At 38.8% G+C, this 26,850-nt stretch overlaps 3 protein-coding genes across 7 annotated transcripts in view; all 3 read right to left on the bottom strand.

Moving 5' to 3' along the window:
- LOC141597281 (putative RNA-dependent RNA polymerase 5) overlaps positions 1-26,850 on the bottom strand; it is a 198,107-nt gene that overhangs the window by 147,161 nt on the left and 24,096 nt on the right. The window lies entirely within an intron of this gene.
- LOC141597275 (F-box/FBD/LRR-repeat protein At5g53840-like) lies at positions 2,603-9,886 on the bottom strand. Of its 4 annotated transcripts, XM_074417663.1 has the most exons (5): positions 7,510-9,886; positions 4,797-6,837; positions 4,313-4,365; positions 3,170-3,290; positions 2,603-3,064 (listed from the first exon to the last, which is right to left on the bottom strand). In XM_074417663.1, exon 1 carries the CDS (start codon positions 9,838-9,840, stop codon positions 8,383-8,385), a length of 1,458 nt encoding a protein of 485 aa, XP_074273764.1. In that variant the 5' UTR covers positions 9,841-9,886; the 3' UTR covers positions 2,603-3,064; positions 3,170-3,290; positions 4,313-4,365; positions 4,797-6,837; positions 7,510-8,382. The 4 variants fall into 4 exon arrangements, with proteins under 4 accessions (XP_074273764.1, XP_074273765.1, XP_074273762.1 ...); XM_074417664.1 differs by lacking the exon at positions 4,313-4,365 and having other exon boundaries at positions 2,603-3,005; positions 3,174-3,290; XM_074417661.1 differs by having other exon boundaries at positions 2,603-3,290; positions 4,313-9,886.
- On the bottom strand, positions 24,164-25,063 carry LOC141595717 (uncharacterized). Its single transcript, XM_074415682.1, has one exon. The coding sequence runs from the start codon at positions 25,061-25,063 to the stop codon at positions 24,164-24,166; it is 900 nt and encodes a 299-aa protein (XP_074271783.1).

The raw sequence follows: 26,850 nt of genomic DNA, 5'->3' as shown, positions 1-26,850 counted from the left end.
AGTTATTTTACATAGTACGCATTTGTTGAGTTTATGGATTCAAGTACCTAAGAGGGGGAGGGGGTGAATTAGGTACTATTTAAAAAATTATAACTACAACTTTATTGAATTAAAGTGAGTTACGAGGACAAAAGAGATTAGGAGATACTTTGAATAATATTGAAAGACTAAACAAGTATCACGATGAATGTTTGCTGAAGTATGAAAGTAACAATCGTTCTGACTGTAGCTATTTGTCTCAGTTTGTGGAATACGACTGCAGACCAAATGTGACAGTATGATGAACTGTTACTTCGAAGGTTTAAGTAAAGCAAAGCAATATAAAAAGCAGCGGAAATAAAGTAAATCAATTGAACACGAGATTTTTGAATTGGTTCGGCAAGAAACTCAAGTGCATACGTCCAATCTACCTTTTTATTGCTTTCTTTTAGTGATCTACTCCGACAACTAAAAGACCCTTACAATAAAAGACACCAACCTACTCCGGTTGTAAAGCTAGTACAAGAACTACTCCGTTCTTATGACAAGCTAACTCGCAACCTACTCCGGTTGCCAAGAGTTAAAGACTACTCCGTCCTAAACTCTACTAACACACTTAGAATGTTATAGGATCAAGTTTCCACTAACATATTCTTAGCAAAGAATAGAGATGGACAACTTTTACAAGATCAACAATTCTTAAGCAAGAGAGTTTAGTATTATAAAGTAACAGTAGCCACGACTGTAGTAACTTGAAAACTCTTTAAAGGTTTTGCAAAAGACACACGGTTTAAAGCTTTGAAAAACAATTTTTGCAAATTTGAAATTAATTTCAGAAAGAAGTCTTGAGATTTTATGAGGAGGATGGCTCGCCTTTTATAGAGAGAATGGGTGAGGAGGTTGCTAGGGTTTTGAAGGGTCAAAGACCACACATGTGAAGGGTATTAACAACCACCCAAAACTTGCACCAAAGAGGGCTCTTTTGCAAAGGGAAGAATAGAGAAAGAGTGTTTGAAAGATATCCTTAAAAGCTCATGCAAATTCAGAAAACAAAGAGAGAAAAGACAAGTCACATGATGACAAGTTAACACCAAAATGGCAAAAAACATTCTTTGTTTTCTTAAAGAACCAAAGGGTTGAATTTGCATAAAGAGGAAACATTTTGAAAATAATAATAATTCAAACCACTCTTTATAGAAGACCAACTCCTTAATAAAAATCTGAATTTTATCTTTGAAAAATAAGAGTCACGTGAAAGGCTTTTGAAAGATAAAAAGGGACTTCAAGTTTCGCGAATTGTGGCAACAATCCAAGCAGCTGTTTACTAACGAAAGCAACAGTCGTCTGGACTGTTTCTATTACTCTAAGATACTCTACTTTCTCGCTTGTACATTAGATGACACTAAGACTCAATACAATGAGATGATTAACAACTTCAACACTTCTTAATCCATGCTTGATTACATCATTAATCCTGAAAATGTAAACTAAGATAGCACAAATCAAATGGGCATGTTATCATCAACATAAGGAACCCAACAGCATTGTCCTTGCAAAATACATTCGCCTGCTCTACCCTTGATCGCTGACAAAAAATGCAAAGTGCTATTGCAGGGTAGGTAATATGTTTAGCAGCAAGGTAGGTAATATGGTCGCTGACCGCAACATAGGGTCATCTGATATGCTATATATTCACCAATCTAGGGAGTGTAGGCAAAAGTTATCTACCTTGCCGCTTAAATCTGAACAAAGAGTTATCCGCAGATTACATTTAGGAGTCGAATAGGCTGTCTGCACCCTATTGCAGCTTAAAAACCCTTTATCGTGTTGCGAACAGCCTATCTAATAAACATATGTAAGACCACCCCCGGAAATATCTGCTAATTACATTGAGATACTGGGGTAATGTTGTTGTTGCATACTTATATCGATGAACTAAAGTACTTATTTGTAAGTATGCTACTAACTAAGCATTTAGTGAAGCGAAGAAGCACTTACTAATAAACATTTGTAAGACCACCCCCGGAAATATCGAAATATTTCGTTGAGCCTTGACGATGGGATAGTGAGTGAGTCTGCCATAGCTAAACGTTTTGAGATTAATGAAACTAGTTGGGCAATGAAGGGAGATGGGTGAAATGTCTCCTTTAGACGGCGTTATTGTTTTAAGCTTAAGACTCATTAAATACCTATCACTTGTTTATATAAAAATGCATAGGGAAGAGCAATATACTTGTACTATGATACTTAACTCATTTTAAACTTAAACAGATCACAAGTTCTTGTTTCAAACAGATCATTTTGGTCTGGAATAATAAGACGCCATTTTGTAACATTTTGGGGTCAAATGTAACCACAATGGTCCCGCCAGTATTAAAACTTATGGTAACTTGTTTTTCAAAAGTGGTAACATTTCGCTGTCAAATAATGACCACAAAACCCCACCTTATTGTTTCATATCAAAATGGCCCATCTGAAGGGAGACTAACTCAAGACCGATAGTGTTTTCTTAAATGAGAATTTGTATGTTTTTTTAACATGAATTCTTATTTTTAACGCGTCATAAATTTTTGAAGTCTCGTATGTTACAGTCGATTAAAATAATATTAAAAATGAGATATAGTTTGTGAAATGTCACAAGTTATTTTCCATTATAAGCAACAATAGTTGTTTTACATAAGAAGCTGTTACTGGTACATCACATTTTCCAAAAATTACCAAATCTACAAGAAGTAGCTTATTTATTTGAAGACCACAAAATTGATGCTAGTCCCGCCCGGATTTGTGACCTATTACGATCACAACCATTAGCGCAACCATGACTAATACTGCATTTTAATACCATGGCCAGATCAATTTCCAGCCATTCTGACCGACTTTCGCAGCTTAACCCGAATTCGAGAAAGATCTCATCCATATCTTCATACATTAGAAAAGGAAAGATGCATACAATACATCAATTTTCAGTTTCTGGATCTGATGCACTGGATCTTGATCTGGCATGCAGAGTCAGAGACAATGATTCACTGCAACAAGAAGGATTAATTTAGTGTATACAGTTTATCTTTTTGGATTTTAAAGAGGACTAATAAGAATTCAGATAGGGGTAATGCCGTAATGGGGTACAAGAAGGGCAAAATAAAAGATGTTGAAGAAAAAAACATTGAACATGCATGACAGTGTGCATCACTTACTGCATCTTATGCACAAGTTGCTCCTCAGGGTAACCGAGTAGATGTAGATGATGTCAATGTTTAATGCTCGAGAGGAAGCTCATTTTATATTACTGCAGATCCTTTGTCGTAGATAGTCTGACATGAACAAGATTGCATTAGAGAATTAAAAACCAACAATCAAGAACATGAAGAATTCATAAAGTGCGACGGGATTTTTATGCTGGCTTTCATAAATCTACCACAACCCTCCTACTCTATCGTAACACACTCAAGTGCGACGGGATTTTTACGCTGACATGAACAAGATTGCATCAGGATTGCTGGAAGATTGCAGGACACTGTCTAAAGCCACTAGATACGACTATGCAGAAACAAATTCCCCCCTCTCCCTGACCGTACAACAGAAAGTCACTGATCAAAATTAAAAAGAGATTAATGACGATGCCGCCTCAGAGGCCCCAAAAGTTCTGATTATATACACTTACATGCTTTTTTGACGTCTTTACAACTATGATCAGCTGTATACTGTTTTCCGCAAGACACGACTAAAGACATAAAGAACCTATATCTAAGACCTGGCAAAACTGACCCGACCTACACCCGATTTAATGCAACCCGGCCCGTATATTTATTATCGCATATTGAATGTTGATCCTAAATAACTTGATTACAAACCCACCTGAAAACGACCCAGGCCAGGAATGACCTGGCCGAACCCGACCCGGTTGACCCGTTTGCCAGTTCTACCTATCTGACAATAAAAACCATGGCTTAAACCAAAAATGAACTTCAAAACTGATGAGTTTTCATATGATGCCTTCATTTGTTTTGTTGCTTTTTTTTGTCTTACTTATTTTAAGATTTGTTGTCTATTTCAGTAGTTCACTCGTTTGATGCAGTGTAATTGTCCCAAGTGCAGTTTGTTAGTCATCTTTAGGCTTTTTTAACTTAAATATAAACTAATTATAGTGAAAAAAAAGTAAAAAACCAACTACTGTAATTTTTATGGGATTACAGGCTACTTATAGAAGTATTCATCCTTAAATTAGAGGAAAACCTGGTCCAGGATTCAGAACAACTAACATCTGCCACTGCTTAGATTCTTAGAATAACAGAAAAAAAAAAAAAAAAAAAAAAAAAGTTTCACAATGAAGTACCTCTAAGACATAACCACATGGGCTCAAATCCTGAACTCGTGGTTTTCTGGTGCCTGTTTTCATGTGAGAACCATATAAATAATTTTAGTAAGAATGGTTATATCTTTTCACCTAACACTGCTTACAATCATTCATTAGTCCAACAAGCAGAATGTACATAACCACAGGAAGTTAAACTTGAGCACCATCATTAACCATATCGTCAGCAGGAATACTGAGATCCAGTAACCAAAAAGATATAATAAAACTCATCAGTTAACTCGCAAAAATAAAACGCTAGTTAAAATTGACGGGCTCTAAACTAGAACCTCTGCCAAGGGTAACAACCCACAACCATAAACTCCCAACAACACAAAAAAAAAAAAAAAATCAAGGGATCTACAAACCCAATAACCTAACGGTGACGTACTTACCAAATTATTAAGCACTATGAAGGTCTGTAGGTCGAAATTGAAAAATTAGGACATTGAAACGAAAGAGAGACCTTTTGCGATAGTAAGCCAGCAAGCTGTTGAGTAAGAGGGCGTCCAGAGAATCTTTTTATTGGTAGTGACGGTGGCTCCTTCCTTTCTCTCTCCTCTCCCTCCCCATTCTTCTCTGACAGATTACCTGAACCCCGAACTCGAGCTTCAACCAGAGTGACGTACCAGAATTTGATAAATAAATGTTTGAAAAGCAAGTAAACAGTCATATCAAACACAGTGAAAATATTAAGATAAACAGAACATATGAATGTTAGTATAGATTGCATGAAAATTAGCCAGGAAACAGTAAAATGACGACAACACCATGGGACAAGTGTTGTGTCTTCCAACAAGACCGCAATAGCAACTATGTACAGCCGCAGCAACGTCACTGCTCAAATTCTTATAGAAAGACTCAAAACGGCACAAACAAGGTACGGGAGGCTGCTTCCAAAGCAGAGAAATGTAGAAAATGTAAACCTAATTTGCAACAACATTCCTATTCTATAACCCCACAAAAGAAAAGACCCAGAAAAGCAAGGTTACTCCAACAAAATCACTCTAGAAATAATGTTATAGTACTGCTATTTTTACTATCAACACAAACCAAGTGGTTGCCACAATAATAACATTCGTTAACAGGTTCATGAATTTCATAAAGAATTTACAAGAAACACACTCATCACGTACACTTTTCAAGAAACAGAGAAAACCATCTCCGGAAATCTGATGAACGGCTATAGTTGTCTAAACAAACACATCACATAGCAACAAATTAAAAGCGTAAAAGAGGAATTATTATTCATATGTAATACCGTTACAAGACATAAGGATCCTTATACCAGGGATCTTATCGAATAGTTGAAGACTACTCATGTAACGGGGTTCTCAGGGATTGATCTGACATGATACCTCCACCGCCAAATACTCTGCAATTGGGACTATGAAATTCAACTCCGGACTGTGGAGAACTCCTCGGGACCTTGAACAGTCCCTAGATCAAGGGTACTTCATCATAATTTCCATCATAAAGTTCTTTCAATTCTCCATGAGAAGCAGTGATCGTGATTCAGAGCAGCTCTAAAGCCTCAGCAGTGCCTAACATGTAGTTGAGCAGTTGCAACACAATATACTGAAGTCCAGAAACAAAGGTGTGAGCTAACATATTAATTCTTTTGACATGAGTAACTAGACATTGAGGCGCAGAATCAGGTAATGACCAACTAAAGTCGCTCAGAAATAAATATTCGGACAAGTCATAGATAACTAGATAAGGACCTCTAAATCAGGGCACTGTTGGAGTAAAGCCAACCCGGCCAATGCATAACCCACCTTGAATAGCAAATGAGTAAGGCTTCTGAATGTTACCGGAGCTATCAAAGGAGACGGATTATGATCAAGAGTGCTGAGGTATCAAACACCGGAAATAACATTGAAAATGTTGGAAGGCAGCAAGACATCATCATCCAGACCATCGGTCCACCCACAAATCGAACAAGCAAGCAACAAGGTTGGGAAATCGACAAATGAAATTCTATAATGCGGTTGTTTGAGGACCTTACCGGCACAAACAGTCATACAGTCCAAGTTAGGTGCATTGATTACAACATAGAAGGAACAATTAAAGCGCATCTCCAATCACTTCAAACTCTGATTTCATAAGTTAACAAGTAACAACAATACGATCATCATCATTCCCCCCCAGTATTTCCCATACAATGAATCTTAAAGGACAAATCTCCAAACAAAGGGGGAAAAGACACAAGCTTTTGCAAAAACACTAGGGTTCCAACAATTCAGTTGGCTTCTGCGTAGTGTGTTTTTCATAGTGTGTCTTTCTGATGCTAAATTTCTTACTGTTTTTACCTTCTATGGAGTATCAGCGAAACAAGCTTGATGAAAATAACTGCAACAAACTTGACCAGAATCGTATCAAGATTGCTGGGCACTGTCTCAAGCCACTGCACTACAGAACGTTGAGGCCAAGTTTGTTGATTTAGTCGATGCGAGTGAGGCCACAGGGGTTATTAAACATCCTTACCATTTCTTTCACAAATCAATCTGAAAATGAGATTACAAATTCAAGAATCCACAGAGCATCAGCAAATCACCACTTGCGCTCAAGAAGATACAAACTGAGGTAAGAAACAGAGTCCCGAAGAAGACTTACAGGCCTCTACACATGAAAGATTAGCAGGGGTTAAGTAGTATGTTTTTATCTTACCTGCTTATCTTTTGTAATTGTGATCTTAAGTGATATGTTGGGAACTGATGTATGGTGTTCTAAGAAAGTTTATTTAATTACTATATTTACCTTTCACCCAAAAAAAAAAAAACAAGATTCCACACAATGCCATCTATACTACAGTTCGTACAATGTCACTCCTTCTACAGCATCTAACACTCGTTACTTAGACACAGGTTCAACAAACATCTAACACTCGTTACTTGGACTCATCAGTTCAACAAGCAGAGTGTACATAACCACCAGAAATAAAACTTGAGCACCATCATGAACCATCTTCAGTAGAAATACTAAGACTCGGTAGCATAAAGTATATAATAACACTCAATAGTTAGCTGGCAGAAATTAAATGCAGGTTAAAATTGACAAGCTCAAACTCGAACGTCCGCCAAAGTAAGAACCTTACAAGAATACCTCTCAACATTTAAAAAATCAAGGAATCTGTAATTCGAAATTGAAATATTAGGGCATTGTAACAAAAGACGGACCTTTTCGGGTAGCAGGGGAGGTGGATGGCTCCTTAGTGAGGCAGCAAGCTGCTAATAAGAGAGCCTCCAGAGATTCCTTGGCACATTACATCGAATCGAACTCGAGCTTGAAGCAGAATGGTATGTGATGATTTGATACATTCATGTTTGACAAAGAAAGTGAATACATATATTATATCAAAAACAGCAGGAATAACGAGATAAATGGAACATACGCATAATTATGAATATAGTGGTATGGATCGTATGAAAAATAGTAATGAAACAGTGCCAACGACAACGGCACTGTGGGACAAGTGCCGTGTCTTCCAATAAGATCGCAACAGCAACTATGTAAAGCAGCAGCAATGGCACAACTCAAGCGCCTATCGAGAGACTCCCACACTACAAACAAGGTACGAGGGGCTGCTTCCAAAGAAGCGTAGAAAATGAGAAAAATAAACTCAAATTTTGACTTTGTAAAATCAGAACTTTCAGCTTTCAAACCTTCAATTGCATATACTCAAAAACAATTTCTGCAAACGACCCGGCAAAGTAAGATACTCAAACATAACCACTCTACTATAATGTTATAACAGTAGTCGTACTTACTGGTACTTTCTACTAACCACACAATTGGCACAAACAAAGCAGCGGCCACGATAATTTTTACTTTCGGAAACAATTTCATGAACTAAATACGGAATTTCTTGAAGAAAAAGATCACCATCTCCCATAATCTGATGAGCGGTATCTATATCGGTTATCTAAATAAATACATTGCATAGCAAATTAAAAGCATAAAAGAGAAACAATTATTCATATGTACTTGTAATTAGGTTACCATACATAGGGATCCCTTTATCAGGGATACTGTCAAATAATTTAAGACTACTAATCTAACAGGGTTCTCAAGGAAGAAGCAGACTTGATACCTCCTCCGTCCATTACTCTGCAACTGGGACTATAAAATTCAACTCGGGACAGTGGAGAACTCCTAGGGACCTCGAACAGTTTCTTGATCAAGTGTACTTCATCATAACTTCCAGAACCAATTCCACTCAAGTCTCGATGAGGAGGTGTGATAGTGATTCTAAGCAGCTCCAAAGCTTCAGCATTATGTAACAAGTAGTTGAGCAGTTGTAACAAGATAAACTCAAGCCGAGAAACCAAGGGGTGTGCTAATATCTCGATTCTCTTGAGACGTGTAACAAGACATTTAGGTGCGGAATCAGGAAATGACCAACTAAAATCGGTATCAAACAAATATTCGTGCAAGTCATAGGTAAGGACCTCTAACGCAGGGCACTGTTGTAGTAAAGCCAACCCGGACAACGCATAACCAACCTTGAATTGCAAATGAGTAAGGCTCCTGAAGGTTATCGGAGCTATCAAAGGAGACGGATTCTGATCAAGAGTAGTGAGGAATCTAACACCCGAAATAACACTGAAAAAATTAGAAGGCAGCAAGACATCGTCATCCAGACCATCAGTCCACCCCCAAATGGAACAAGCAAGCAACGCTGTTGGAGAATCGACAAATGAAATTCTGTAACGGGAAGGTTTGGGGACGTTATCAGCACGTATGCTGATAGAGTCCAAGTTAGGTGCATTGATTACAACATGGATGGCCCAAGTAAAGCACATCTCCAATCGCTTCAAACTCCGACTAGATAAGTTAACAACAATATCATCATCATCACCCCAAATACCAACCTTAAAGGACAAATCTTCAAGCAAAGGGGAACAAGACACAAGCTTTTCCAAAGCCTTTTCGAAAACCCTATGGTCCGAACAATAGAACTCAACACAAGCTTTTTTCAAATTAGGGAGATTAAACAATGTAGTAGTATCAGCGTAATCGTCACGTAAAACTAACCAAGGTTTAAGCTCAAGTTGTACCAAACAAGGTAATTGGAAAACCCACAGCGGAATTTCCGGAGATATGTGCGGATAATCAGTTACGAATCTCAATTGACGAATATGTTTATTTCGACAAGCTGCCCAATCAAACCATGAACTAATATTGATGTCAGAACTACTAACAAGACGGAGATTCAAACCCAAATAACGAATATAAGGAGATGTTAATTTAGGAAGGACATTATGCAGGAAAGGTAATAACTGATTATAATTGATATCGATATCAATGTCGAAGAGGTTAGTCCACAGCCATCGCCAACGCCGTGATAAGACGGCGGTGGCGATGGCGGATTTAAGAGGTAAAAGGGAAAGAATTACCAATAATAAATGGTCAGGTAATTCGTTCAATCGTCCTTGCTCACAATTACAATTTTCCGTCGTCTTCTTCCTCTTTGTAATCCTTGTTCTATCCAAATCTATGTGACACATTTTTTTATTTGTGATTTTGTTTTCTTTGGATTTCTGGGTTACGGACTTCTGTATTTATGAAGAGGGATTGGGTCGGAATTAGGAAAGTATTTGGGTCGGGCCGGGTTATTTTTTTAGTCTTCACGGGCCAGCGGATTGGGCCCTCAAAATTAGGGTTGAGTAAAACCGTATATCTGATACGGTTTTAGAAATCGTATGGGATATCTAGTTTTTTAAACCTTATTAAACATTTAATCCCGTGCAATTTCGCACGGGTATAAAACTAGTGAGAGAGGTATAGTCGGAATAAAGGGGGGAAAATGCGCGGGATTGAGTAAATTGGCGCGCGGAATTTAGCAAGTCTCATAACTTATTAAAACACCGTCTCTCTCAAGTTTTAGTGAAAAATAAGCTAGCTGAAAATTTTGTCAAAAAAAAGTATTTCGATGAAAAAAAAATACCTAAAATACGCTACCAAACCGAGCCTAACATAGAAAATAGTAAAAGTAACCGTTGGTCAGTTGTACGAGTACCATTTAAGATTACAATATTTCCTAGCTAAAAATGATAACTCTAACAATGAGTATCAAACTATCAATTTCCCAAACAAAAAGTAATTACATTATCAACTTGAGAAAAGAAAAAGATTAAAAAAAAAAAAAAAAAATTAAGCCGACTACAACAAACTTTCCATAAAAAAACAAACGCAAAAGGTATAAATACACACATCTATTCCGTTTAGGAAACTACGGAGTATTATTCATCATCGAGTCGTATTTAGGAAACTAGGAAAGTCGGTTCTAAATTTACGAAGTATTTAAATACACAAATCCTAATCATCCAGCCTTTCATTTACAAAGGCAGCTCATTCATTAGTTCTCCTCTACACACACAAATTTCTTTAGATTTCTTTATCAAAAAACTGTGAAAATCATTGTTGATTAATAATACGGATATTTCCCACAGCACTTAACTTTGGCTAGAGAGATTACACACGTGTGACCCTCATTTTAAGCTTTTTACATATATGCACTTGTGTTTACCTTTTTCTTTCCCAAAATGCCCTTTACCAAATTCCGTCATCACTCCGTTAGTCCTCTCACTATTGACCCTTTATTTTTGTTAATTAATACACTAATAATACATAAAATCCTTATTAACCATCATCTTCTTCAATCATCATCTTCAAAATCATCCCAAAAAGTCTCCACTTTCACCCACCACCACCATCATTTTCGACCACCACTGCCCACACCAACGACAACCACCACCAACCGCCAACAATAACATCAACTCAACAACAACAACCACCACCAATACTACTCAAAAAAAAAATCAATCTGAAAAAAAGCTCACCAAAAAAAGTAAAAAGGCGGCGACATCACCCTTTCTCCACCAGCTCCACCGACGGCCACCAATCGTTGTCGACACCGGAGCTCCGGCTGAGGTCATGCGCGCATCCCTGTGTTCTGCCCGGCCAGCACCATACGAGCCACCATCATCCTCTTACTTTTCTCCCACCATCATAATCATCCTCCACCTCCACCAAAAACAAAATAGGATGTCATTAGACCCTTCTTATATGCAAACATCAACTTTATAATCGATTTCACGCCATAATCAGACGGCAACATTGGCGTCTTGAAGAGTCAACGGTGACGATGATGGTGGGAGATGATCAGAGGGATTGAAGGAAGAAATGTTGGATTCTTTGCGAAGTGCGATTTGGAGTCGATTAATAAGGTCCGGTGATACCTCGCACTTCACCATTGATGAATGTTGATTGAAGATGATTGTAATTGATTTGGGGATTTAGGGTTGATAAGGGTGGTGGTTTTTATGGTGGCTGCTTTTATTTGTTTAACGGATTGGTGGGAGGGAAATAGGAAACAGACGGCACTGGTGGGTTGTGGACTGGTTTGGCAACATCGACATGGTGGCGTCGGCGTGGTGGTGGCGCCGGCGGGGCATGTGGCGGCAGTTAGGAAGAAGTTGGTGATAATGGGTGATTTTGGGAATTAGATATTAAAGTTAGTTTATAGAGTAATTTGAGGGATTAGTGTATTAAATAACAAAAAAATGGGTGATTGGTCAAATAAGTAACGGAGTGATGACGGAATTTTGGTAAAGGGTATTCTGGGAAGGAAAAAGGTAAATACAGGGGTACCATATGTAGAAACTTAAAATGAGGGGTACCATGTGTAATACGGCAAAGTTCGAGGGTACCATGGGAAAAAACCGTTTTATTTAAGACGGGTATATATATTAATTTAACCCGTTTTATTACTAAGGTTGGATATCTCCGTCTAAAGGGATCGTTTTCTCCAAAAAATGGTCAAGCTTTGTGATTTTACTCATTATTATCTCCGTCTAAAGGGAATGTCAATTATACAGGTAGCATTAGTTCCAGGAGAGGCATTTGGGGATGATAGTTGTATAAGGATCTCGTATGCATCATCCCTTCCAACCCTTCAAGATGCCATGCAACGGATCAAGAAGGCGTTGCTCCAACTCAAACCTCTTGTTTCTCTTGCATAACATGCAATGACTACTAATGCCTCTAGGCGATGTCGATGTTATCGTGTTTGAAAGTGAGAAAGGAGTTACATGTTACTAAATTTCGGCACCACCAAGATTTAAATCAAGTGTAATTTTCTTATAATTTTTAAACTTCTTCCAATGTTTTTGAATTTCAAATTGATGAACTAATAAAAGATGCTCTGTATCATAATAAAGGGTGTTGATTTTTGTATTACAAATTTTACTTGATGCAGTACACATTTCCCAAATGATGAACGTAAGGGACTTATTAATAAGGAGGCCGGATATGGACACATTTCCAAATGATGAACGCAAGGGACTATGTCCTCAGAAAGACAACCGTCGGAAGAGCTGATGGCAAGCTATCTCTAGCTTAAACAAAAAGACACGATCTATGCTATGGCTAAAATGGTCGGACCTAGGTTCAAACAAGAATGAGTCATCTAGGCTACGGCCACAAAGGATGAGTACTCAAAAAAAATTCCCGACTTAGGCAAAAAAAGCACGACCTACACTAGGACTAAAATGGTCGGACCTAGGCCCGAACAGGAAGGGCTAGTCTAGGCTACGACCGCAAAAGGCGAGTACTCAAAAGTGTTCCTTACTTAGGCTGAAAAGGCACGACGTATGCTACGGCTATTATAGTCGGATTTTGGTCCAAATAGTAAGAGTCCACCCAGGCTAGGGGCTACGGTGGGAAGGGCAAATACTAAAATAACCTGAATCCGTTTTGTGAAATAAGAGTTGGTTGGAAAGTATTTCCAAGCATAGAGGCGACACTGAATCGAACGATACTTTTGAACGAAAATGGAAATTTTTGTTGAGTATTTGATGTTAATGATGATAGCAAGCCAAATGCTCCTAATGATTAGACCTAGTAAAATTGTTTTGACCCGAATAACCCAACTTGACACCCAAACCCAAAAAACGAGCTTGATCCAAATTCAAATTGACCCGACCCACTATAACCTGACCCGAATCTCAAAGTGATTCTTCTCTTACAATGTTGCATAGATTAATAATTTAAGATGTACCCTCTCTTAGTTAGATCTAAATTGAATCTAGGTTGAATGTTATTAGAGCTAATTGCTTTAAACTGTAACTAGGAAACCATTGAACACGTAAGCCTATAGTGTAGGCCGAACTATTCAAAACCCTTGTGTTGAATTTATCTTCTTTGTTTATTTCCCCGGCAAATCTTAGTTAAATGAGTTAAATTCATTCATCGTTTTTCAACATAACAGTTTACTATATTTTCAGTTTGATTGGTCTGTTGCTTACAATACTACCAAAGCCAACAAGTTACCACCTGTCTCAATGTTACTCTTGTCACTTGAACTATACGCCTTTTAACTTCTTCATTTAAAAGGGATATTTATTAAATACTCGAGATATCATTCCACTAGACTAACATAAATCAACACTACTACAGATACAAGCTATAACAACGGGTAAAAACCGTTGTTAAAACAAAAAGCGGACGTTGTTAAAGCGGCCGTTGTTAAAGGTTTTAACAAGAGTTGGTTTTTTTAAGAAACCCGTTGTTAAAACTATTAACAACGGCTAAAAACCGTTGTCGTTATGAGACATTAGTTGTGGAAAGTGTGACTAATTTTTGGTGGGAAAGTTATAACAACGGTTACAATAGAAAAAAACCGTTGTTATAACTAAAGACAACGGTTTTTTTTAATAACCGTTATTGTTTTTAAAAAAAATAAAAATACAATTAATTATATATTACTAGATGCATGCATTATTACTGCCAAAATCTCTGCATGAAAGGAATGCGAAAGGTTATAAGATTTGAAGCAGGGATATGACACAACTTCCTAAACAAAATTAGTATTAATTTAAGCATCAAGCCCTAAACATATTAATTAAAAAACAACTCAAACGACACATTACTAATTATAAATTCATTCCACTATCTCAATAACCAATCCATTATATCACTATCTCCAAACCCTAAACTCCAAACCCTAAATCTTTAAAACCTAATAAACTCCAAACTTCCTTCAACAATGAATGATACCATTCGTTTAACATGCATTATGACTTAGTACAACAAAAGTTGCATACGCCGCTTGCAAAAAATCGAGAGGAAGTACTTGCTCTTCCTTGAGGATGCTCGGATCGCACTCAAGGACGCCAGAAAAATGGCTTGTTTGAGCCGCAGATAATGCAGCTATATGAAGATATTGCATCTGCAGAACGAAACCTCTAAATAGCAAAGGAGAAGAGGATGAATATCATAGAAGAGAATGCATCCCTATATGAACATCTAAGAATTGTATTTTTAGCAATGCATTAAGTTTATGTATATATATCAATTAATTAAGTTTATGCATTAAGTTTTACTATCCTCTCCATCATCTTCTTTGTTTTATTTTATTTAATTTGTTTTACTAATAAACGCAGAAAAACTAAGCGAATAATAATTAGAGAAAGAACAATGACGGAGAAAAACACATGCAAATAAATAATTAGAGAAAGAACAATAATGACGGAGATGACAAAACCTAAAACCATAAAGCGATAGATATATACCTGGTAATTAGAGAAAGAAAGAGACCATGACAACAACAGTGACGGAGATGATAAAGCGACGATGAGAAAGAGACGATGAGAAAGAGTGTGGTTGTGTGTTTGTGTTTGTGGCTATAGTTGATATGTGTTTGGGTGGTATATATTGTGGTATTTGCTTGCAAGTATTGACAACGGTTATTACACATAAATCCGTTGTCATTAGATAATATATTAACAACGTTTCCTTTGACAACCGTTGTTAAAAAGTATTAACAATGAGTTCTAATATAACCGTTGTAATTACATTTCACTAATTTTGCGCCAAATGATTAACAACGGTTATAAAGTATTACAGAGTAAACTGTAGTTATTAGTTTTTATATTAACAACGGTTATGTAAGTTTTACCCGTTGTTAAAACTAATAACAACGGGTGACAATACAAAACCGTTGTAATTAAGTTTAGTAAAATTGCGCGGAAAAACAATAATCCATTCAACAACGTCTTTTCGGAATTTTCGTGAATAAGCGTTGTTAAAAGGCCGTTTCTCCGTGCTGTCTCGTGTCTCCTTTACGAGAGATCTGATATGAGTAAGTTGAACTCGCATAAGTTGATGCTTCTGATGGCATACCTTAACCCCGAGCGGACTGAGAGAGTGACCTTCAGTGCTCCCGCTATGGTGTGTGCCAGTCTTGCCTTGATGGCCTTGTCTAGCACTAGGATCCTGAGTTGTGGTGCTATTGCCACCCGTTTATCTGAGAAGCTAACTTCCTTTGAGACTTACTCGGAGTACACCCCTCTAGCCACCCCGGTACCTACCATGGACAGAGCTTATTTCCTCGACCTGAAATGATTGAGAACCTTGGACGATGGTAGCTTAGCGTGGAGAGTATGGGGCATGATTTGGATGAAGATACTGATCCTGAGCACCTCCCACCGACAGAGCCTTTAACCGCGGCAGTAGTAGCTGCCGATTCTGATGAGGAAGAGGATGAGGGGGCACGTCCTGCGAGGCAGACGTACTTCATTGACTCGGAGCTTCTCCAAGTCATGCCTGAGCCGAGGAAAGAGGAGAACGTGAGAGTTGAGGAGGATTGACCTAGGTTAGGTAGGGGGCCATGCCGAGTGAGGGAGAGGGTGGCTGAGACACAGCCACAACTGGCAGCACCACCACAGTACCCATTTCCTAGTTACCCTTTTTTTGATACCCCGGAGACGCGTGAGAGCTATCTGGCCGAGAGAGTGTCCTCTACCTTGACGCTCCGGAACATGAATAAGATGGCATATACACAGGGCATTGGAATCTCGGGACCACATCCGGTTTGGTGGAGGGGAGCAACGGGGTTTTCCATCCTACGGGGTGGATATGTACACATGGGGAGCACCTCAGCTATACCCTTACAGCGGCTTGACCCCTTTGTATGTGAGACCAGATACTTGAGCCGATGGTGATGCGGGTCTGGGTACGTCAGGATAAGGTGCCTCGGGTGGTGGTGGAAATGAGGATTATGTCATGGATGAGCAGCAGCAGCAGCAGCAGTGATACTCCGTTTCTTTTATCATGTTTGTAGTTGTGGTGGATGTTAGTTTGTTTTGGTTGGAACCTTCTCTTTTCGTAATTTTCGTATTTGGTTTGTATTGGTGCCCATAAGGCCGTACTTGCTTATTCCTAGACTTGTGTTACAGGATTTGTGGACAGGTTGTTATCTCGACTCGTGATTATGCAATCGTATATAAAGTGTTTGGGAAAGTTTGAGTAGTTTTGTCCTGAAGCCACTCGATCGAGTGCCCCTCACTCGATCGAGTAGCTGCAGGTGTGTCTAATTGGAGGTATTCTGATCTCAGGCTACTCGATCGAGTTGGGCCAACTCGATCGAGTGCCTGACCCACTCGATCGAGTAGCACTGTTACATGAACTTTTGGAAATTTAATTTGTTTGAATGTTTAAATTTTGGGGTATTCTACATTAGACATGACCGTTAATGGATGGTAACATGTTTTAGCCTCATTGTTAAACACGTGTTGGCTTATGCTTGAATTTTAAAGGAAATTGTGCGATATAGGTGTGACAGAACAACAACACATATTGTTGCGGGAACCTTACATGCAAGTAATGTTATAAAAGCTCATATTTCGTGTGTATACGTATCTTGACCTTGGTAGTAATGGTTATGTGGCGTCAGGTGTCACGGGTGGACATGAATTTTGAGCAATACAAACACTCTTAATAATATTTGTATTACCTTTTGTAGCCATTCACACAGTCATAATAGTAGTTTTGTTGCCTTTTAGTCTATATGCGCGCAACATCTGTCATGATTACTCGGGTAACATGTTTATAATGCTCTAATTGCTTCAGTATGGTTGTCTGTTATCAGGAGGTTGAGAGGTTTCTAGTCGGTCAAAAGATGTATATAGATGTGTCCGTGAGTACCATATAGTTCCAATGGTTTACGTTTGTGTGGGTTGTGATCACATAATGTCCGTTCATAAGATGGCATGTGTATATAAATTCTGTCAGTCATGATTAGTGAGTAATGTCAATAAGGTACGATATGTGTCAGGATAAGGGGCAGGGTAGTAATTTGATGGTGAACTTCGGGGACGAAGTTCCTTTTAGAGGGGAAGAGTAATGTCGCAAAAGAAAAAGGCCGAAATTATAACAACTTTGCCGTATGCTTGTAATGTTTTATAATGTCTTTGTTATATTTCAAGTACGAGTTTATAATTATTTATAATAGTTTTGTGGAGGAAATTTTTTGCGTTAAGTAAAAATGAATAATTTACGGGTTATAATGAGAAGATGGCTATAATGAGAAGATGATGTCTTGAACAGTAGCGGTGGGTTGTCATCGGTAGTTGCGTTGCGTGTTTATGAATCATACATTGTTGAATCTGTGATAGGATCGTTTGTGCATGTGGTGTGTTCGGTAAATCAAATAGTGGTTTTAGAGGTTTGAATATGTGGTATGTGGTGGGTAGTTGATGATGATGATGATGATGTTTATCGGACATGCGTAGTGGGATAATGCTTCTAGAGAGTTGTGGACCTGTGTCGGGTGAACGGTGGTGTCAGCCTTGGTTTCTTGTCGTGTGGTTTGAGTGAGGATGAGTCGAACTTCGGGGACGAAGTTCTTTTTATGGGGGGAAGACTGTAATATCCGCCCTTTTAAGGGACCCGTTGACCAACATTGACCGACCTTGGGGGCATTTGATAGCCTTTAGGAATGCGGGTAAGAGATGCTTGTGTCTTGTTAGACTTTGGGGATGAGTGGTACTCGATATAGTAGAGGCTACTCGATCGAGTAGCTTGGGTACTCGATCGAGTAGGTGCCAATCGATCGAGTAAGTAGGTTACTCGATCGAGTAGTGTCTTTTCAGCGAGGGTTTATAATCGTGTTTTGATAAATCGCAAATCATTTCCGCCTCCTTCCTTCAAACCTAGATGCCGCCTTTCTCCATTCCCTTCACCATAATTCCTTCTATGGGAGCCTATGAGGATGTTAATGCTTTGAGGATGGGTTGCTTGAGTCGGGTAGCGGTCTTAACGCCGTTATGAGATGCGTAGGTATGTCACTATCATCATCTTTGTTGTTGTTGTTCCTAGTAGGGTTGTGGTAGTAGTAATAGGTGTTTATGCTGTTTGCTTAGGGTTTTGCTTGCTTGGTTGATATCATGTGGTTGAACAAGGAATCGCTGCGATTGGCTAAAGGTAGGTTCGCCTACTCAGTTTCTGTTGGTTGTCTAGTGTGTCAGTTATTGTGTTGACTGTAGTGTCGATGTGGTTATTTGATTATGGTAATCAGTTGGTGTTGTGTTGTTTTGTTTGTTGTTGTTGTTGTGGTACAACTGTTTATGGATGATTGTCTGTGGTTCTCGAGGTGCGTCCTCGGCTGAGTGGAGTCACTTGCGGGAGTGGCTTCACGCCCTAGTTTCGCCCTCCGTGGAACCAGCCACGGGAGGGGATGTGCACATTAATGGGACAGGGTTTATCGCTCGGTATGATGAGCGAGGATTTGGTGGGTACGACTGCGGTCCCCCACTGGCAGGGCTGGTCCAGTGGACAGTCGGTGACGGCGATTGGCTGGAGTGGTTGTGACTTGTGTGTGTGCTTGGTTATGTTTGTAGTATGTTGATAGTTGATGCTGTGTCTTGCCTCAGTTACTGACCTTGTGTGGTTGTTTCTTGTTTGTTTCTATTGTGTCTGCCGTGATCCCTTATGGTGAGCAGTCAGTCTTAGCATGTGATGTCTTGGATGGTAGCTGGAGTCTTGGCGGGATGAGTCTTCACGAGTCATGACAGAAGTAGTTTACATAGCGTTGATGAGTTGTATCGTTTGTATCAGTAGTTTTGGTTTAGTCTCTTGTAAGATAATTATAAATGTTCTTTTATCGACTTTTGAATATTGCTTTCTTCGGGCAACCGAGATGGTGACGCCTTTATATGCTAGGGAAGGTCTTGTTAAGGCTCCTTGGTATATGAGGGTTATGGATGGCAATGGGTAGGGTCTGGGTAGGGTCCGCCTAGACCCGGACCCGGACCCGAGATTTTCCCTTTGGACCCATACCCGACCCAGACCCGCAAGGGTCTAAAATTTGCGGACCCATACCCGGACCCTATTGGTAAGGGTAGGGTCTGGGTCTACCCACGGGTCCGAGTTTCAGCCACTTTAGTAACAAGAATAACAGTTATGGGGTCTATAATATTAAAAAAAAAAAATCCATACTACTTTAACATTATGAGTTTATTAATCTGCCGTTAATGGTGGTTGTCGATCGCCGCCTATTAGAGAGGTGGTTGTCAGTCGCGTATCTGATAAGGCTAAAGTCGTATCACCTTAATCAAAGTAAGCCTAAACTACTACTAATAAGATAGCTAGCGGTAAGTCAGGGTCGAATCCACAGGGAGGCGGTGATTATCTAGTTTGTTTATATTTAAATCTGTCTTAAAGTAACCAATTGTGGGGGTTTGTTTTGTTTGTATGATAACCAACTAATTGCAAGTAATTTAAAGGGCAAATAACAATAATATTAAAGGTCTAGGATTTCCGGTTTACTAGGTCAATTATATGGGGCCTATTAATCAATTGCTAGATCTGTCAAGCTGTCTAAGGTCATAAGATCGGTCGACTCTATTATGCTCTTTAGATCGATTCTAACATGCAGTCGCTATAATTAGATACAATCTATTTGATTATCGCAGCCTATATTAATTCTAACCCGGTCGGTGAAAGGATTAATTCGCTACACTAGTTAACAACTCAGGCCTAAATTAATTAACTAGAATAAGAACAATAATCAAACGACAACTTATATGATTTCCCTAGCAATTAATCAATTTTCCTCTTTTAATTAACATAGATCCCCTTCATCCTAGATGAGGAAATTAGCTACGCATAATAGAAAGAATAACAATAATAGTAATGGAAAACATGATGAACAATAATAAAGATAAACATGTAATTGAAATAATAATTGAAGAAAGATTAGAACAATACCATAATTAAAGGCAATAGATCCGAACAATAATTAAACTAAACTAAGTATTTGAGAGAGTTTTCTAAGGAAGCTATACTAAACCTATGTAAAATAAAGTATCCTATAACCTAGAGTACGAGTTTTGGTATTTATAGTAGTCATAACCGACTTAAGGAAATTTGCGGAATATTGCGGAAACTAGTGGTTCCTCGTTCGAGCCAAGGTGCACTCGATCGAGGCACCAATTCCCAGATACCCCAACTCTCGACATTGGAAAGTTTATTGATTAGGTTGGTTCCTCGATCGAGTCGATAGGTGACTCGATCGAGCATGAAGTTCCTCGATCGAGCCAAGGTTGCCTCGATCGAGGCACCAATTTCCTGCTTTGCGCACTGAATTTCAAACGGCCGCCATTTCTTCATTACTTGTCAGAAACAAGCGATTTTTGCGGCGTTGGAAAGCTAAGAAGATAATATTTCACCTCCAATTGGAATCACTTGAAAATCGGTTGCATAAATCGAGATATGGCTCTTCAAAGTAGGCACTTATAATAAGAAGCTCTTTTCTTCGTCTTTTCTTCTTAACTTCTCTTCCTTCATTCTTATGGATTCTCGTGCCATGCTTCATGTATCCCTTCATGCTCACTCCGCGATGCCCATTTCATTCCTTTGCTCCTCAAATGCATCATTCCTGCATTAAACATCAAAAGGCGGAAGTATCAACATTCTAACATAAAAGGCATGTAAATGATATAAACTAGCACGAAAACCGTATCAAAAGTAATTAAGGGGAGGCATAAATATGTATATAATTATGACTCATCAGTATCAGTGCTGTGGTGGTGGTTTTTTTGTGTCTGTGGTGGAGTGGTGGTATTGCCAGAAGAGTTTGGTTGGGTTTTATTACTTTATGGGATGAGGGAAGAGAGAGATTTTAGTTGAGTTTCTACAGTCTGCCAGTATGAATTCAGAAAAGTTGTGATTTTGATTTTTTTTTCTTTAATAAAGGGTCTAAGGGTCTGGTATGGGTCTCATAACTTAGACCCGGACCCGAAATATTTTCTTAAGACCCATACCCGACCCATACCCATTGGGTCTGAAAAAATGAGACCCATACCCGACCCATTAGGGCCCGACCCTCAGGGTCTGGGTCGGGTCCCCGACCCACTGCCATCCCTAATGGGGGTGTTACATATTACTCCAAAATTCAACTTAATCTAATTTAATCCCTCGTATTTCCCTTCCTTCCCAAATAAGACCTCACACCTTGTGCCGGAGCAGATTGTTTACATGCGATTCCTATTCCGCATTCTTTTTCAATAACGACAGTTTTGACTCACATTTCATTGTAAGGCGCTTTTGTTTCTTTTAGGGGAAATAAATATTTTCGCTTAAAGCAGAATTATTAATATTACGACTCAATAAAAGAGATTTTGACATGTATTAGATTACGAAAGATGCAAGAAGTTAAGCCGAGCACAAACTATAGTACAAGACGGTCTTGCTTGTCTTACCCAAGTAGCTAAACTACTTCCATCAATTATATTGCCTCAATCATGCACATACACATACACATACACATACACGTACACTAAAATCGTTATATTGAAACCCCCGAGAAAGCATAAGATCGTATTGGGATTGGGACAATGACAAGCAAATCCCTTGGGTGAAGGTTATTCAATCGCATGGCAAAATGTTAAAATACCCAAGAAATTAACCGACGATTCGTAGCATCTTTCCAAGTCGACATTGTCTCTTTACATATCAGCATCACATGATACTATGTAGTACTTGGTACATAATGACATGCCATTCACACTAAATTAATGGTATATAGTTCAAGTTTGATTATTCTATTAATTTACTTGATAATAATAGAAGGGTTGATATTTTAATGATCGCGTTAACAACCCACCCGGCCACCCCGTCTTATGCTCTTCGGGTATCAAATCTCTGATTCTGATTCTGTAACTGTAACAATCTCGTTTAATAAACCAAAGACTGTGTTTCGTACAAAGGGAAATTTGCATCCCATGTGCCCATTAGTCATAGTTAGGATGAACCTTCAAGACCACATGTATGATAATACGCGTGGGATTAACATTTGAAAGAATAGTGTGTAATTTTTGGAGCACCATCAGCTTTCTCTACCGACATCATCAATCTAGGGTTCCAAGATTTTTTATAGTTAGCTCTGATTGCCATAAATTACGAGTTTTCAATGTCGTGTCTTATTCCAATTAATATAACCGTACACATATATATATATATATATAAATTAGTTGAAAAGCGAAGTGAAACACGTCTACTGATGAACATGATACAAGTGATTAAGTCTATGTTTGGTAAGATTAGCTGTGAAACCTGAAAATATAGTTAATAATGTAATTGAAAATTAGGAGCTTTTTAGTACAGCGTTTGCTTTGTACATGTCACAACTATCCAAGAAATCGTTGATATGTTCGTTGGGGTTTTCGGTTGCTCCTCCTCCAAATTGGTTTCCTTAGACTAGTTGCAACAATAATGTAGCTTTCAAATCAAAGTGATTGGCTTGGATGGGTGGCTTGACAATGCGTGGGTTGACCACCGTTTTAGGAGCTAAACGGTCTCTCATGGGTACCGTTTCAACTATGATGGCTTCCTCAAGTAAACCAAGTGGATTCTCGAAATTTTCTTGGTGTATGAGTACTTCTTCTATCAAATCTTCTTCTACCCTAGGAATTTCAACCCGTCTTTTTTTTTTAGCGTTTAACCTTCTTGCCGTGCTTCTCAATTGGTTGACCTCTACGGGATCGTCTACTCAAGCAAGATGGCTTACACACTCAAGTAAAGAGTTAGTAGCAAAGATGGCACACCAAGGTGTGCAAATAGGACACTTGACCTAGTCTAGACAAAACTAAAATTAATTAATATACAAATTGGCTCCCCGACAACGGTGCCAAAAACTTGATGTGTTCTAGAATTACCGTAAGTGTACGGTATTGTTGTAGCACTTAAGGGTCGGTTCACGGGGAGCTTGTTATGCAATACTAGTCTAGCTATGATGTTTAGCTAAGTCGACAATAACTGAGTTTGATTTTTGACTAATCAACTAAACTAAGTAAAATAAGGTGCAATTAAACTAGATATGGAATATGAAAAAGTAGAAGTAAAAATTATAATTGAATAGAATAAAAGGCCTAGGACCCGATTTTCCACCAACAATTCGTAATTATCATCGTGATTCCCTTTTACTAGCAATTGGTGTGATACGTAAGGAGAAGGTGACTCTAATTCGCCTAGCACCCTCCTCTCGTGTTCGCACTAGGACACTAAACTTCCCAGCTACCTTCCCTCTCAGGTTCGGAGTTAGCACCCTTGAGTTAAGTCCCGATTACCCTAGAAACGTGCACTTTCCCAAAATACTCTAGCATCAATTAAGATCATTAAGCTCTCATCATATCCAGAGTCATTCCACTCCTCCTCTTGGAGATCCTTTCAAACTCAAGACTTGAGGTGCCCTCCCTTGGTTCTCCTTTTTGGTGTCAACCTAGGTTAGCAATAGGCCTAATTTGGGTACCGGATTCCCGACCTAACCGACTCTCGTCAATGGACAAGGTTCACAAATCAAGATTACCCACAATAAACCATTCCCCAAATCAATCCTCTAGTCAACCCTTACTAATCCTCCCTAAAAAATATTTTTATAGGAATCAATCAAATAAGTAACTCATGTTGGGGTTAATCGAGTCCTAGTTAAAGGACCACTCACTAATCTTTTTTTTTTTTTTTTTTTTTGACAGGAACAAATAGCATAGCTTACACAAGAGCTCCCTGAGCAAGATTATGAGCTACCCTATTCACTCCCCTAGGACATAAACTAAGAGAGCAACAATGAAAATGAGACGCAATAGACTTAATATCATGGATAATGCAGTTAATAGATGCAATCGGCTTTTCCGCTCCCGCAGCCTGCAAAGCCAAGTTAAGACAATCCGTAACAAGTTTAACATGAAGGTACCCCTCGTCTAAGGCCCATTTAAATGCCATGATAGTTGCATGTCCTTCGGCATGCATGACAGAAAAGGCAAACGAGCGAGCGTGAGCAGTATTCTTTAAGGTCCCATTACCATCCAGTAAACACCACCCTATGCCAGCACTTCTATCACCCCTCCAAGCAGCATCACACTTGACTGTACAAACATTTCCGCACCCAGGTCCACCAACAATCCAATAGGGGAAGGAGTTCCTAATCCTCATCGCTAACCGAGAATCAGGGGAGGAGTCCAGCAAGGACGCTAGAAGGAGGCTAGCATCCTTACTGCACACAACCTCCTTTATACACTGAATGTCACCAAGAATAGAAAGAAGAGCACCCATAGGCCAAGGGCGACGATTCCTGAAGACCATATCATTCCTGCAACCCCAAATCCTCCAAAGGGTAGCGATAAGGGGGGAAATGAGGGGGTTAGGATCTGGGCCACTTAGGAAATAAGTAACCCAGTTAATAACCCAAACCCTAACATCAATGTCCACTCCTCCCGTGATTTTAAGACCTAAAGGGCAGGCAAACCATAGAGCCTTTGCAAAGCTACAATCTCTAAAAAGGTGAGAAATAGATTCCACACAAGGAGATAAGCCATCACAAAGAGTACAGGAGGAGCGCCAATTCATTTTTCGTCTAAGGAATTCAGAGCCCACTGGAAGGGCATTAGCCATAATTTCCATAAGAACACCTTTAGTTTGTTAGAGATAGACAACTTCCAGAGTTTAGATCTGCAAAAAGCCACAATTGTTGCAGACATTCTAGAAAGATCAGCAGTCGAGGTAGGTCTATTGGTTAAGGCCATAGCAGCGACATAGTATCCCGACTTGACAGTGAATGCACCATGTTAGAACACATTAGATTGATGATGCCAAGTCCCCTTGTTATTTGATTGTTTGCTCTTAGTTGAAACAATTAGTGAATGAAGCAATCAAATGGACTTTCAACAATGATTCAAGATGATCAAGTCAATCAAGGAAGTCAAGACAATGATACTTCCAAAGCCATAGTCGATATATGTAAGAGTAAGTGTAACATTCTCATTTTAGTCAAGTAATAGCAAAACCATGCAACGGTATGCTATACCGTGGTTTCTGGTACTATCATACGGAGGAGTTTTCGTCCAAATGTTTTTAAGTGTCAAAACTTTGCAAACTTTAAACCTTAAACATTTGAATTTTCAGAAACTTGAAAACAATCTGAAATTTTGGAGTCACAAGCCCACTTGACTAAGCCTCTAGATTTGTGCAAACACCTTTTACCAAAAATGGCAAAGAAGACTTGTCAAACTTCTAAAGTAAGAAAGGCTTTTTGCCATTTTGGTAAATTGTCACATGTTGAGTGTAGAAGCTTAAGTTTTCTAATTTCTTAAGCCCCAAGCCTACAAGTCTAACACTTACCATCACTCAAAGCTATCATTTTTATATTGGATTTAATTTTTCAAAGTGTACTTACCTAAGACTAAATCCACTATAAATAGAGTGTCTTAGTCACATTTATTTCTTAAGACTTCCAAAGCATTTATTGTAAAAACCTTGCAAATCATTTGTGCATTAAAAGCTTTGTTCTTCAAGTATTTGCAAAACGTTTTTCTGGTTTTAAGTCTTCAAAATTGTTTTCGAAAAAGCTGTAAAACCTCCAAGTATCAGTTCGATGTACTGTGACATGATGAGTTTGTTCCATGATTCTCGTGTTAGATCTTCATTGTAATCTCCATGTTCATTTAGTGAACTCTTGAGATTCAAGACTCTGTAACACCTTGAGATAGAACCCATAAACTCTTGAAGCGGAGTAGCTTTAAGTTTGAGTGCAACCGGAGTAGGTTGGCGAGTTATTTTCATTGTAAGGGGTTTAGTAAGTTTGAGTAAATTTCTAAACAAGCAATAAAATAACGGTTGGACGTAGGCCTCGGAGTAGAGGCTGAACCAATTTTTAAATGTCGTTTGTTTGTTCATTTACTTTTACGTTCTTTCACTTTGCTATTTCTCGCATGTACCTAATCAAGTTCTGTGTCACAGTCACCTATACCGTGACATAGAACTGTTGTATCTTCTTGTGAACTTACATCCAATTAAGTTTCTCAAGTCTTGTACTTCACTCATTCCTTACTTAAGTTAATTAATTAACCAAGTTAAGGATAAATTTTTAAAAGGTACACCTAATTCACCCCCTCCCCCTCTTAGGTGTTAATCGTTCTTAACTCTTCAATTGGTATCAGAGCCTTGTGCTCTTGATATTGGTTAAATCCAAAGAGTTGATACTATAGTTATGGACGATTCAAAACACACTAAGTATCCCATTTTCAAGGGAGAAAACTATGCCTGGTGGAAACATCGCATGGAGCACTATGTCAAAAGTGCGGACTATGAATGTTGGTTAATCATTCAAAAGGGTCCCCTCAAAATCGAAGTGACTAATGCTGATGGCACTAGCTCCTTGAAAAGTGAGGATAAGTATGTTG

The sequence above is a fragment of the Silene latifolia genome, chromosome 8 (genome assembly GCF_048544455.1).
Source record: "Silene latifolia isolate original U9 population chromosome 8, ASM4854445v1, whole genome shotgun sequence".
In the NCBI taxonomy this organism is placed as follows: Eukaryota; Viridiplantae; Streptophyta; class Magnoliopsida; order Caryophyllales; family Caryophyllaceae; genus Silene; species Silene latifolia.
This window is presented reverse-complemented; position numbering and strand designations above follow the sequence as displayed.

Excerpts from the sequence above, each read along its gene's own strand:
- LOC141597275 (XM_074417661.1), bottom strand. The coding sequence starts at position 9,840 with ATGTGTCACATAGATTTGGATAGAACAAGGATTACAAAGAGGAAGAAG.
- LOC141595717 (XM_074415682.1), bottom strand. The coding sequence starts at position 25,063 with ATGGCTAATGCCCTTCCAGTGGGCTCTGAATTCCTTAGACGAAAAATG.